At 35.0% G+C, this 14,936-nt stretch overlaps 1 protein-coding gene across 1 annotated transcript; it reads left to right on the top strand.

Annotated features, from left to right (window-relative positions):
• The first annotated feature begins 13,293 nt into the window (after window positions 1-13,293).
• On the top strand, window positions 13,294-14,433 carry LOC110819221 (mogroside IIIx synthase-like). The gene has a single exon (XM_022048345.2). It carries the CDS (start codon window positions 13,294-13,296, stop codon window positions 14,431-14,433), a length of 1,140 nt encoding a protein of 379 aa, XP_021904037.2.
• Window positions 14,434-14,936: the final 503 nt, after the last annotated feature.

The following is a 14,936-nucleotide window of genomic DNA, read 5'->3' as shown; positions in this document are numbered from 1 at the left end:
CCGTGCTGGCTCTACCGAGTGGATCAGGAGGGTATACAGTTTATAGTGATGCCTCCTATCTGGGCCTGGGTTGTGTCCTGATGCAGCATGGAAAGGTTATAGCATATGGGTCTAGACAGCTAAAGAATCATGAGAAGAACTATCCTACCCATGATTTGGAGCTTGCCGCAATCATACACACCTTGAAAATCTGGCGCCATTATTTGTATGGAGAGACCTTTCAGATCTACACCGATCATAAGAGCTTGAAGCACATCTTCACTCAGAAGGATCTCAACATGCGTCAGAGAAGGTGGATGGAACTCCTCAAGGACTATGATTGTGACATCCTATACCATCCAGGTAAGGGCAACGTAGTAGCCGATGCCCTCAGTAGGAAGAGTGCAGGCACCCTAGCCCATCTGATGGTTTCGGAATGCAGGTCCATTGGGGCTACGCAGCAGGTTCGACTGCAAGATCTGAAGAGGGCCACATGTTTGAGCCACCTAGCAGTCCAACCCGAGCTAATCCAAAGAATAAAGGAAGCCCAGTCAATCGACCCCGCCCTAGTAAACCGCAAGAAGGATGCAGAACAGGGAGTGAACTCAGAATTTCAGATCTCTGCCGACGGATTGATTCGTTTCAAGGACAGAATGTGTGTCCCAGACGACAATGAATTAAAAAGAGACATCATGACAGAGTCCCATAGTTCAAGGTTCGCCATGCATCCAGGAAGTACAAAAATATACCAAACTATGCGACCCCGATTCTGGTGGAATGGGATGAAGAGAGATATAGCCGACTTTGTATCTAAGTGCTTGGTATGTCAGCAGGTCAAAGCAGAACATTAACGCCCAGGGGGGTTGCTTCAGCCTTTACCGATTCCAGAATGGAAGTGGGAACACATCACCATGGACTTCGTATCGGGACTACCCAAGGCACGGTCGGGACACGATGCCATATGGGTGATTGTTGACCGACTCACTAAGTCTTCCCACTTCCTGGCCATCAGAATGACTGATTCGTTGGACAAGTTGGCAAAAATGTATGTCCGGGAAATAGTCAGACTGCATGGGGTCCCAGTAACAGTGGTATCCGACAGGGATCCCAGATTCACTTCTCGGTTTTGGAATAGTTTCCAGCAAGCTATGGGAACAAAGCTGTCCCTCAGTACTGCCTTCCACCCCCAAACCGATGGACAATCAGAGAGGACAATCCGTACGCTGGAGGATATGCTCCGAGCTTGTGTCCTTGACTCCGGAGGCCATTGGGACGACCATCTACCCCTGATAGAGTTTGCCTACAACAACAGTTACCAAGCAAGCATCGGCATGGCCCCATACGAGGCGCTATACGGGCGTCCGTGCAGGTCACCGATTTGTTGGGAGGAAGTGGGCGATAGAAGATTGTTTGGCCCGGATTTAGTGGAAGAAACCACGTCCAAGATAGTTAAGATCAAGAAGAACATCCAGACAGCTCAGAGTAGGCAAAAGAGCTATGCTGATACCCGGAGGAGAGACCTGACCTTTGAGAAAGGTGACCGGGTGTTTCTTAAAGTCACCCCCTTCAAGGGAATTAGTAGGTTCGGCAGAAGGGGAAAATTAAACCCCAGATACATTGGACCCTTTGAAATCTTAGACAAGATTGGTACCACTGCCTACAGACTTGCACTGCCCCCTGAGCTCTCCCAGGTTCACAATGTGTTTCATGTATCTATGCTGCGCAAGTACAATCCGGACCCTTCTCATGTCGTGGCTCATGAACCGCTCTCACTCCGAGAGGACTTGTCTTATGAAGAAGTACCGGTCAGTATCACGGACCGAGAAAGCAGAATACTCCGTAACCGGGAAATATCATTTGTAAAAGTCTTGTGGCAGAACCACACGCCTAGGGAGGCGACTTGGGAGCTGGAATCAGAATTTAGGGCCCAATATCCTCATCTGTTTGATCAAGAGTAATGAGGCAAATTTGGGGACCAAATTTCTTTATGGGGGGGAGAGTTGTAGCGCCCGGAAAGGAGGAGGAAAAAAAAAAGAAAAAAAAAAAAAAAGGGGGGGCCACGTCAGCAGCCACGTCAGCAGGCCCGGTCAGCAGTCCCGGCCAACCGGGGCCTGCCACGTGGCAAGATCGCGTCACTCCAAAAGGAGCCACGTTGGCGATCCGCGTGGGTGCGATCCGACGGCCCAGATCAATCACGCGATCGGACGGCCCAGATTCAAACGCACGGACGGCCCAGATTCAATCAAAAACGAACGGCCCAGATTAAAACGAAACGAACGGCTGTGATCAAAAGGCAAGGGGTTATAAATAGAACCCCCACACCAGACCAAAAACCCTAGCCGCCAGCCGCTCGCCGGAGAAGACGAACCAGAGGCCGACCGCCGCCACCCGCCGCCACTCGCCGCCGCACCGGGGAAATTTCCGACCGCCGATCGAGGTAAATTTCATACCCCCGACTCGTTTTTCCCCACTGATTCCTCCTATGGCCAAATCGAAGCCGAAATCCCGGCCAAACGGCCGGAATACGCGGCCGAATCCCAGCGGTGCCGCCGCGCCCCCTCTCGATTTTTGCCTCCGATGAGGCCCTTCCCGGCCTCCGTTCGATGCAATTTTTATATCACCGTGATCACCATTCTTTTCTCTACAGGTTGACCGAAGCCAAATCACCAAAACACGAACTTCGCCGGAGAGTCGCCGTACCCGAGAGCGCCGCCGCCGGTAAGCTCCGCTTTTCCGTGATTTTTTGGCCCCCCGAGGGCCCTAGGGTTGTTTTCTGACAAGGACCAATGCGAGTGTGGCCGAATTCGGCCGAAAACGGCCGAAAACAGTCAACCCGAGGCGACTCGCCGCCGCCAGCGGCGGCGCCGTCGCCGGAGCACGGCGGAGCCGCCGTGCCGGAGTTGCGATTTGGGCCGAAAGAGGCCCTGGGCCTAATTTGGATTTTTTTTTGGAACACGTGCAGGTACTGTTAGTGTGTTTCAGTTCCCTGGGAAAAATTCAGGGAAAATTAGGGACAGCCTGCAGGCGCACTGTGAATCGTATTCGGATCCCGAAAACAAGTAAGGACCACTCACCCTATTTTCTATCACGGTATTAAAGTTCAATAAATGATAAAACGGTATTTCATGAACCAACGAATGTGTGAAATTGCTTAAGGTCGCTAATGGAGCCCGAGTCTAGTGTGTTTGTCGGTTAACTGTTATTTGGCCTGTTTTACAGTTTTAAATGCAGTATGAGGTTTGATATTTTTCATTTTATAGTTTCGTGTGCATATTTTACTGTTTTACTGATTATGGATTGAATGACTGGGATATTGATGCTATATATTGTCTGTTTGGCATAAATTACCGTTTTGCTTGTTTGTATGTGGATTGATAATGCTGACTGAGGGAAAGGAGAATGAAAGATTATGTAAATGGGTAATTGTATAATGTGGTCAGCCTGACTAGATATCCTGGGAGATGGTGGACGGACCGGATCCGTAGGGAACCCTACCGGAATTGTGGTCTCCCATACCGGACGGGGTATGGAGATCTTATGTGTTTTGGCGCCCATATCGGACGGGGTATGGGGACGGCCCGTTTCACCCTCATACCGGACGGGGTAATGAGGTTTATAGTTTTGGCGCCCATACCGGACGGGGTATGGGGACGGCCCTGGAATATAATTTCAAGTGTTAAGGGTTAACGGGTAGCGGAACCCCTATGGATCCCCATGGATACTAGTGGGCTGGTAAATGAGGAAAATATATTGTGTAACGATTGAATTACGAAAGGCTTGATAAGTATTACGTTATACAGTTTATATATGATTTCATGATGATGATGATGTTATTGTTTTCGTATATTGTCTTATGAATTTCACCGAGGTAAGTGAATGGTAAAAGTTTTATTATTGATAAAAGGTTTTGTTGTAAATTATGCTCCATTGGTCTTTTTGTGGTTTTCTACCCACCTTTATCTCCGTGACGGTGAGATATCGTGATGTTCTTACTGGGCTAGTGTAGCTCACTCCTTAATTAACCATTTCAGATCAGGAAGACATGGTTCCCGAGCCCGTTCCGCAGGAGGACGACGAAGGGGATGCCTAGAGACTCTGTAGTCATACGCATAGTTTATTTTCGAGTTTTCTTTCTTAGTTAGTTTAACCTTTTATATTTTAAGTACGTTTGTTTGGTTTTTCGTGTAAGGGATGTTAACTGAAATTTTGATCTCGCTTCCGCATTCGATATATTTAAATACTCATTTCATTTTAATATTTTCCGGGGCCGTTACAATTAGAGTAATGTTTAAAATATATTAATTTTATTTTAATATTTATTATTAATTTTATAACATAATTTATTAAATATACTACTAAATACATTTTTAGTAAATTTGTTAAATACCATATAGTTTTATTTTTTTATCTTAAATTTATTTTTATTTAAAATTATTTTTACAAACTAAAAATATACGGAATTAAACATTATCTACTATATTGTAATTACACTTAATAATAATAAGAATAATTTAAAATTACAATATTTTGAGTCAAGTGTGTGTAAATATTAAATTAAAACGTGACCATAGAATATATAATAGAATAAAACTATATATGTTCATATAGAGTTATGTAATTTACTCACATGGAGTGTTTGTGGAGATAGGTGTGAAATAAGATATGAGTCATTTTTTAGTACAAATGTTATATTATCTTACCTAAATGCATAATTAATATGAAATTGATAATATAGATATATCATATATATATATATATGTAAGATATTGAAGAGCACAAAATATAAAAGAATAATATATATACAATTTCTAGTATTTAATCTTTGATAATTTAAGTTTGAAGATTATTTACGTATAATTATCTATATATTTTTTATCCTTAAGAATTTTTAAGTCTAAAAATATATACTTTAAATATAAAATAAATTTATGTTTAAGTTAATCATAATTAATGGATAAAAATAAATAGTTCATAAAAAGTATATAAACTATTTAATTAAATAAAACTATATGTTTAAAATTTTTAAATAATGAACTAGTAATTTAAAATAAATATATTAAATTTTTTTGCAAAAAATATATATATATATAGAAAGAATTTAACTAAAAATAATTATATATATCGTGATTAAAAATATATTTTTTCTTTTAAATCTATTAAACTTATGATTTCAGTAGTATTAGCACATTCTAAACATAATATTTTACCTCGAAAAAAGTTTAAATAAATGCTTGTGGCAAGTTAGCTTGCCTATTCATATTAATATCCTACTTGGCTATTGATCATTAATATAAGTATAAAATTTCATTGGAGAAATTAATTTCTAAAGTGCACACAATTCAACGAAATAAAAACAGAAAAAAATAATAATATACAATATTTTGACGTGATTCGATAGTGTGCCTACATTCATGGATTAGACAAGTACGAAAATTTTTTATTATAATAATTTTATAGAGTACTTCATCAATAGGTTAACAAACCTATGTATAGAGAGACTACGAGAGTTTTTCTTCAATAAAATTTAACAATATATACATAAAGATGTTTCCTATAATAAATACAAAATATCTCTAAAATATATATAAAGTATCAATTAAGATAAATATAAAATATTATTCAGAATATAAATAAAATATTTCTAAAATTAAAGTAACATCAACAAATTCTTTCAAACTTTCAAACAAGTAACAACTGGAGCCAATATTTTATAGAATTATATTATCTATTTAATTTGACGATAGTCATTATATAAAATATAAAAATATCATTAAATGATAAATATGAATCTATATTATTGAATATAAATAAAGATTATCATGGATTGTCATGTTGTTACTAGTAGTTTATGGATATAAATTTTTGTTCGTGACCCAAACTTCAAAAAAAAACTTGTAAATAAATTCAAAAAAATTTTATTGAAATTATTATTTAAAGAAAAGTCTAATCAGAAATGATAACTATCATATTCAAATTTTCATTCTAATTAAAGATTTAAAAATTGAGTTTATATGTAAAATTTTGTTAGACAGCTTAACACAATCAAAAGATTGAAACCCCCCCGACCCCGACGATTAGGTTTTACTATTGTTGAATATAAATAAAGATTGTCATAGATTGTCATGTTGTTACTAATAATTTATGGATATAAATTTCTGTTTGTGACCCAAATTTTTTAAAAAAACTTGTAAATAAACTCAAAAAAATTTTATTGGAATTATTATTTAAAGAAAAGTCTAATAAAAAATGATAACTCTCATATTCAAATTTCTTATGAAATATTCACTTGTTCATTCCAATTAAAGATTTAAAAATTGAGTTTACATGTAAAATTTTGTTAGACAACTTAACACAATCAAAAGATTGAGCCCCCCCCGGATGATTAGGTTTTACGTTAACCTTGCATATTTTAAATGACAAAATCTTATTTTTTACAAGTTGTACTCTTAGTCTAAGTCATCGTTACATTAACTTAATATTTTTAATTAAATTGGCAGAAGAAAAATAAAAATATTACAGATGAGAAAATAACAGGAAAAAAGAGAGGGACAAGAATATAAGCACAAACATTCATTTGACAATTTAATGAATAAATGGAATAAAATTTCGTGAAATAACATGGGATAAACTATAATTGTAAAGACCCATAACTTAAAAGAAAATAAATCATGAATTAAGTGCGGAAGCGAAATAATAGAGTTTAGGGTTTACATTTCTTACACAATAATTTAGAATACCCAATAGGATTACGAGAATGTCAATTCTAAAAGAACAAACAAAAATTAAAGAAATAAACAAAAAATAATATACTGAGCATTTTAGGACGACCTTCACTAACTTCTGAAGCGAGTTCGGGTGGTGAGCTTATTCACAACTCTCTTATTGATAGGGATATGAGTCTTGATCCTTTTGATTTGAAATAGTTAATAAAATTGTGAGTTACACTAGTCCAGTAAAAATGTCACACTACTCATCGATACAGAAACTAAAGATTGGTAAAAATAATAAAAATAACCAATGAACCTCTTAATTTAAGTAAATTCATTTATCATAAGGAAAATTATTTTTGCAGATATTTATCGTTGCGAGATTTTCAAAACTGACCTATAGAGACAATAACTTAAATAATATTTCAATCTCATTTTCGAGTGAGTAATAGCAACTACTTTTCTTTTTTTTATTTGTCTACTAGTATCTCTGGGGGCTCATAAGGATATCCCCCTACGCGTGAACCAATATTCAACATTGTCAACTAATCAGCCGACCTCATATCTCGTCCTGTATGAATGCTAAAAATATCATCCCTCAATACCCCGTCCGATATGAAGGTGAATCAGGCCGTTTTCATACCCCCATCCGATATGAGCGCAAAAATACCATTTCTCGATACCCTGTTCGGTATGAGGCAACGTTCACGGTAAGATTTTCTATGTCCACCATCTCCTAAGATATCTAACAAGACTACTATTTATTAATTCATATGACCAATCAATTTTTCATTTGCGTATTAATTTTTAATTTTACAAATCAACCATAAATCACGCAAGACAAGCAATATATATATTAAGGAAGTACAATTGAATCATTCAACAATTTCAGTATATCATCATGTATTTAAAACTGTAAATTCAACAATCAGCTACACAATACAACAAAAAAGTGACTAACCAGTTTCGGCTCCATTGGTAACTTGCAATTATTATTAAAATTTTCTAAATTATACAAAATATCACATTACTTATTATTAAGCTTTAATTTCATAACAGAAAATAAGGTGATTGATTCTTACCTGAATCGGTATCCGAAATACTAAACTTTATACTGTTCCTACTAGTGGTCCTTGAGTTTCCTAAATTTTTCTATGAAGATTAAAACATACTTCACGTACTTAAAAATACCACAAAAAAATTCAAAATCGGTGTTATAAACTTTTTTCGATCAATTTCGAAATTAGCATGCTCTGGCGACGGTTTGCCTCGATCTGGCCGTTTTTGACCAATTTTGGTCGGTTTCGCCCGGTTTTATATCCATCAATGTGAGAAAATACATTAGGGAGCCTCGTTTGGCCGAAAAAAGTCGAAAAATAAAAATCTACCGGCGACGAAATTTTTCGGTGCGGCGGCTCCGTCGGCTCACATTCGCAGCTAAGTATTTTTCTTCAATCAACTTGTAAAACATAGAACGATGAACATAATGGTAGAAAAATTGTATGAAACGGGAAGGGGTTCATCGGAGGAGGTTTCGAGCTTTGTCGGCGGCAGCGCTGGAGGGTTTTGCCCGTAGTTTTCGGCTCACTCGCTATCTTTTTGATATGATTTGGTCATAAGGGTGCTCGAAATCAAATTCCAAGCAGTGGGAGAATTTTTACCTTTTTTGGTGGTCGGAGGTGGCTCCGACGCGGCGGGGGGCAGCAGTCAGCTCCCTTCTCCAGCGACTGATTCTTCTTCTCTGGCTGGAGGCTCGCGGCTAGGGTTTAGGTTCGGTGTGATGCAAAATATTTATACTCGTATCGCGTTAAATTGGACCGTTCATCGCATTTGATCTCGACCATCCGATCGTATTTAAAGATAAAATGAATCTGAACCGTTCATCTCGATTTAATCTCGACTGTTCGATCACTTTTAAAGAGGAAATGAATCTGGACCATTCATTGCATTTAATCATGACTATCCGATCGTGCTTGAGGAGAGAACGGATCCGGACCGTCCACGCACGCGAGAACACTTTTGGGCCATTTGATCGCGGGGTACGCAGATCGCCAGCGTAGCCTCCCGCGTGGCACCGAGTCAGCGTGCCTTGCCACGCAGCGAGCTTCGATTCGTTGAGGCTGCTGACTGGGCGGTCTTACGTGACATAATTTTTTAAATTATATTTTGACCCACAGTTTCTAATTTTTCTTTTAAAAACATTATTCGAACTCAAATTTTTACTCATTTTTTCCAAAATTATTTTTAATTTCATTCTCAACCTATTTTTTCCCATAATTTCACATTAAATTAAAATTTATTAATTTCATAATTTAGATTTTTATAAATTTTTTAATTTTAAAATTAATTCGGGACCAAATTCTGGGTCCAGTTATTACAATAATAATTATAAATAAAAGTACAAATATAATTAATGATAAATAATAGTAAACAAGAATCCTTCCAATAATCTTAGAATCTTTACTATATATGAATAAATAATTATTTATAAAATAAATAAGAACTTTTGAAGAAACAAAGAAAAATTTAGGACACTAGAGGGAAGATAATGCCAAGAAGATGATGGTAAAACTATAAAGTCTTAAAATATGTTGACATGGACGATGATGTGAATATGACGTGGCAAATGTGTTAACAAATTATGACGTAAAATTAAAAGAAATGAAGAATTTTGTCTTCTTTTAAAGTAAAATGAGATACTTTAAACAAAAAAATAGTATAAAAAGAATTTTAAACATTTTTATATGATGTTGTCACATAAAATTTAAAATTTAAAAAATGTATAAAAATATAATTTTGAAATTAATAAATTTTTATTTAATGTGAAATTAGGAAAAAAAAATAGGTTGAGAATGAAATTGAAAATAATTTTAGAAAAAAATGGGTGAAAATTTGAGTTCGGATGATATTTTTGAAAGAAAAATAAAAAATTGGAGGTCAAAATAAAATTAAGAAAAATTACACCATGTAGGACTGCCTAGTCAGCAGCCTTAACGAACCGGAGTGGGCCGCGTGGCAAGGCATGCTAATTCGGTGCCATGCCGGAGGCTAAGTTGGCAATCCGCGTGCCCCGCAATCGGATGGCCTGGAAGCATTCCCGCACGCCTAAACTGTCTGGATCTGTTCTCTCCTCAGATACGATTGGACGATCGCGATTAAACACGATGAACGATCTAGATTCGTTCCCTCTTTAAACGCGATCTTATACTCGAGATCAAATCGTGATAAATGACTCATATTCATTTTCTCTTTAAACGCGATCGGACGATCAAGATCAAACGTGATGACCAACTCAGATTAACGCGAGACGCGTATAAATATCTCGTATCACACCGAATCCAAACCCTAGCCGCTAGCCTCCCACCGAAAAAAAAGAACTAGTCACCAGAGAAGGGAGCCGACCACCGACCACTGTTGTGCTGAAGCCACATCTAACCTCCCAAAAAGGTAAAAATTCTTCTATCTGGTCGGAATTTGATTTCAAGCACCTCCATGGCAAAATCGGAGCAAAAGGAATGACGTATGAGCCGAAAACTGAGGACAAAACCTGACAGCGTCATCGCAGGCAAAACATGGCAAGTGTCACCGTGGGCAAAACCCGAAATCGCCTCCGGTGAGCGCCTTTCTATTTTTTGTTTCGTGCGATTTTTCCATTATTATGTTCATCATTATGTTTTATACAGGTTGATCGAAGAAAATCTCTCAGCCGCAAAGGTGAGTTGGCGGAGCTACCGTACTAAAAAATTTTGTCGTCGGTAGATTTTTATTTTTTGACTTTTTTTAGCCAATCGAGTCCTTCTAATGTGTTTTCTCGCAGAGATGAGTATAAAATCGGTCGAAACTGCCAACATTGGCAAAAACGGTCAAGTCAAGGTAAACCACCATCAGAATACGGCAGTGCCGCCGTGCTAGAATTTTGAAATTGGTTAAAAAAAGGTTTTTAACACTAATTTTTTATTTTTGAGGGTATTTTTAAGTACGTGAAGTGTATTTTAATCTCCGCATGAATATTTAGAAAAGTCGGAGATTGCTAGTAGGCGTAGTAGAAAGTTCGGTGTTTCGGACATCGATTTGGGTAAGAACCTCTCACCTTATTCTCTGCTATGGAATTGAAGCTTAATAATCGATAATATGGTATTTTGTGTAATTTAGAAAACTTTGAGAATAATTACAAGTTACTAATGGAGTCGAAACTGGTTAGTCATTTATTTGTTGTCCTGTATAACTAGTTGTTGAATTTACAACTTTAAATATATGATGATATATTGAAATGGTTAAATGATCTAATTGTACTTCCTTGATATATATATTGCTTGTCTTGCGTGATTTATGGTTGATTTATGAAATTGGTAATTAATATGTAAATAAAAAATTATTTGATCACGTGAATTAATGAATGATAGTTTTATTGAATATTCTGGGAGATGGTAGACTGACCTGGTATCTAAGAAACCCTACCGTGACGTTGCTTCATACCAGACAAAGTATCGAAAAATAATATTTTTAGCGCTTATACTGGACGTGGTATGGGGACGGGTCGATTCACCATAATATCGGATGGGGTATTAAGGGATGATATTTTTTACGCTCATATCAGATGGGGTATAGGGACGGCCGGTTAGTTGACAATGTTGGATATTGGTTCACGCGTAGTAGGATATCTTTATAGGCCCCCAATGATACCAGTAGGCAAATAAAAATGAGAAGTTATTGTTATAACTCACTTGAAAATGAGATTGATATATTATTTGCGTTATTGTCTCTATAAGTCGATTTTGAAAATCTCGCAACGGTAAATATATGCAATAAATGATTTTTCTTATTATAAATGAATTTACTTAAATCAAGAGTTCTATTGGTCGTTTTTATGATTTTTATCAACCTTCAACTTTTGTATTAGTGAGTAGTGTAATATTCTTATTGAGATATTGTAACTTACTATTTTATTAATTATTTCAAATCAAGAGAATCAGGACCCAGATCCCGATCAATAAAAGGGTTGTGAATAAGTTCACCATATAGAATCCCTTCAGAAGCTAGTGAATGTCGTTATAAAATGTTCAGTTATTTGTCTTTTATTTATTTCTTTAATTTTTATTTACTATTTTAGAAAAGACAGTTTCGTAACCCTATTGAACATTTTAAATTATTGTGTAAAAAATGTAAACTCTAAACTTTATTATTTCGCTTCCGCATTTAATTTATGACTTTATTACCTTTTAGGTTCCGAATCTTTAAATGTATGTCACTAATTTAATTAATAATGTGATATATTATGTATTTATTTAGATTAGTGCAATATAGTAATAAAATTACCAAATTTTTTAATTAGATGAGGTTTTAAAAAATTTAAATAATTAATAAAATAAAAAATATAACCCTTTACTCACATATATATATATATACACACATATATATATATATATATGTTAAATAGATATTTTCTTTCCATGGATAAGGGTACATCATGTACATGACTAAAACTTGGATCCTTCTTGAAACATGATCTAAATTAATCCTCGTGATCTTCATCTGTTCAAAGCATCACGTAAGAAATAACACCAACCTTCATGTGCGGCCTCCACGTACGTGCCTGATCCCACACGTACTATATATATATAATAATATTTTGGATTGATTTTAAGATATTATTTTTTATTTTTTTATTTTATCAAAACTATGTTTGTAAATTAGATTAATTATTTAAATTTATAAAAAATATTTTTATCAAATATATTTGGATTAAGTTTCGAGCAAGAAATTACACAAATAAATTAATTTTTTCTTCTGAACTGTTGTAATTTATTTTCAAATAATTAATAATAAACAGAAAAAATAACTTTGTAGTATTTTAAATTTATTATAATTAATTTTTTAATCAAATACAAATTCAGAATAAACCAATTATAATGAGGATAAAAATTGAAGTCTTATAAAATCTTATCAACACGTAAATATTAATTCTTTTCTTTTTCGATTTGAAGACTAAAAATTATAAAAGCTGACGTACATAATCTGAATTTCTTGAACTTTTCTGCAATAACAATATATATTTGATGCAACAATATTTCTTAATTATATATATAGTAATTATTAATCATCTATGTATTTGTGTTATATGTAGTTAAAATATTATATATATATATATATGTGTGTGGATAGATCATCTTAACTAAACTTTCTTAATAGTTAAATTAAATAATAAACAATACGTATGAATTTGGTAATAATTAATTTTATCAAACCTCAGTATGTACGTGGAACACATACACGTGCATGTATATATATAAGAGACTAAAACAATGGTGATCATAACCCGAAGGCAGAGAGAACTATGGGTGACAATAAAAAAACCAGCTTTAGCATTTTAATGTTTCCATGGTTAGCTCATGGCCATATAACTCCATTCTTGGAGTTAGCTAAAAAGCTTGCCGAGAGAAACTTTGTTATATACTTTTGCTCCACTCCTATAAACTTAAATTTTATCAAACCAAAACTCTCTCCTAAACATTTAAGATCCATATGCCTTGTGGAGCTTCAACTTTCCTCAGAATTCCTCGACTTTCCTCCCCACTATCACACCACTAATGGCCTCCCTCCCCATCTCATGTCCACCCTCAAGAAAGCTCTTGACATGGCTGCCCCTTACTTCCTTACATTACTCAAAAACTTAACTCCAAATCTTCTTCTCTATGACTTCATTCAACCATGGGCGGCAACACTAGCTTCATCCCTCAATATTCCAGCTGTTCATTTCACGACTAGCTCTGCAGCCACGACTTGTTTTTTCTTTCATCTTGTTAAGAAACCATATGATACTGAATGGCCTCCTCCAATCACGAATCTTCAAGATTGCTTGAAATTTAAAGCATTGGAGAAATTTGTTCGAGATATCTATATTACCAGTACTTCAAATCATAATAATGATATGAGCGATATGAACAGGTTTACACAAAGTTTCGAGCAATCTTCTTTTGGTCTAATTTTTGTGAAGACTTTTAGAGAACTAGAGGGAAAGTATTTAGATTACCTTTCTCTTCTATTGGACAAAAGAATAGTTCCAACTGGTCCACTCGTTCACGATGATGATGATGATGATGACATCTCCATTAAAGATGATGAATATGATGAAGACGGAACAAAAATCATTGAGTGGCTGAATAATAAAGAAAGATCTTCCACTGTATTTATGTGCTTTGGCAGTGAATATTTTTTATCAAAAGAAGAGAGGGAAGAGATAGCCCATGGATTAGAACTAAGCCAAGTGAATTTCATTTGGGTAATTAGGTTTCCTCTAGGAGAGAAAATTGAGCTAGAAAAAGAACTACCAAAAGGATTTCTCCAAAGGACAAAAGATAAAGGTATAATTGTTGAAGGATGGGCACCGCAAAGAAAAATCTTAAGACATGAAAGCATTGGAGGATTTGTTAGTCATTGTGGATGGAGTTCAGTCATGGAAGGTTTAAAGTATAGAGTTCCAATCATAGCTATGCCTATGCATCTTGATCAACCAATAAATGCAAAGGTTGTGGAAGAGGTTGGTGTTGGTTTAGAGGTGAAGAGAAACAAGCTTAACGATGGACTTGACAGAGACGAGATTGCTAAAGTGATCAAACAAGTGGTATTAGAAAAGATGAGTGAAAATGTTAGAAAGAAAGTAAAAGATATGAGTGATCTCATAAACAAGATAAATGAAGAACTCATAGATCGTGTGGTCGATGAACTAAAGTCAGTGTTGACAATTTAATAATAACGTGTTTCTTTTCATATAATATATGATTGTAAATTATTTTTTATTATATATTAAAATAATTATTTAAAAATAAAATATTTATGTGTAATAAATTATTATATAAATTTTTTAAAATTATGTTTAATCCTTATTTTTTAACAATTATATTTTATTACAAATTATATACTTTCTTTTGGTGAAAAAATAAATTTATGCATGTGGTAAAGGAGTTTTTTTTTTTTCTTTTTTCTTTTTGGTAAGGAAAAAGTATTTGTAAAGAGAGTTAAAACATGATCTTGTTTACTTTGGTATCACTTTGAGCAGTGTGTGCTTATGTATGATTTCATTTTGTGTTTGGTATATGTATATCTTGGTTTCAATAGGCTGTAAATACACGGATTGTTCCTCCAAATTTTAGTTCATCAATTATTTGAGAATTGATTATTATAAAATTTAAGTTCAACGTAATCAGTTAATCGACTTTGTTTTAAATAATATGTTAAATTTAATTTATAATA

This window comes from Carica papaya, chromosome 2, assembly GCF_054855325.1.
Source record: "Carica papaya isolate Zhongbai chromosome 2, ASM5485532v1, whole genome shotgun sequence".
Lineage (NCBI taxonomy): Eukaryota > Viridiplantae > Streptophyta > Magnoliopsida > Brassicales > Caricaceae > Carica > Carica papaya.
The sequence above is the reverse complement of the archived record's forward strand: the minus strand, read 5'-3'. Positions and strand labels throughout refer to the sequence as shown.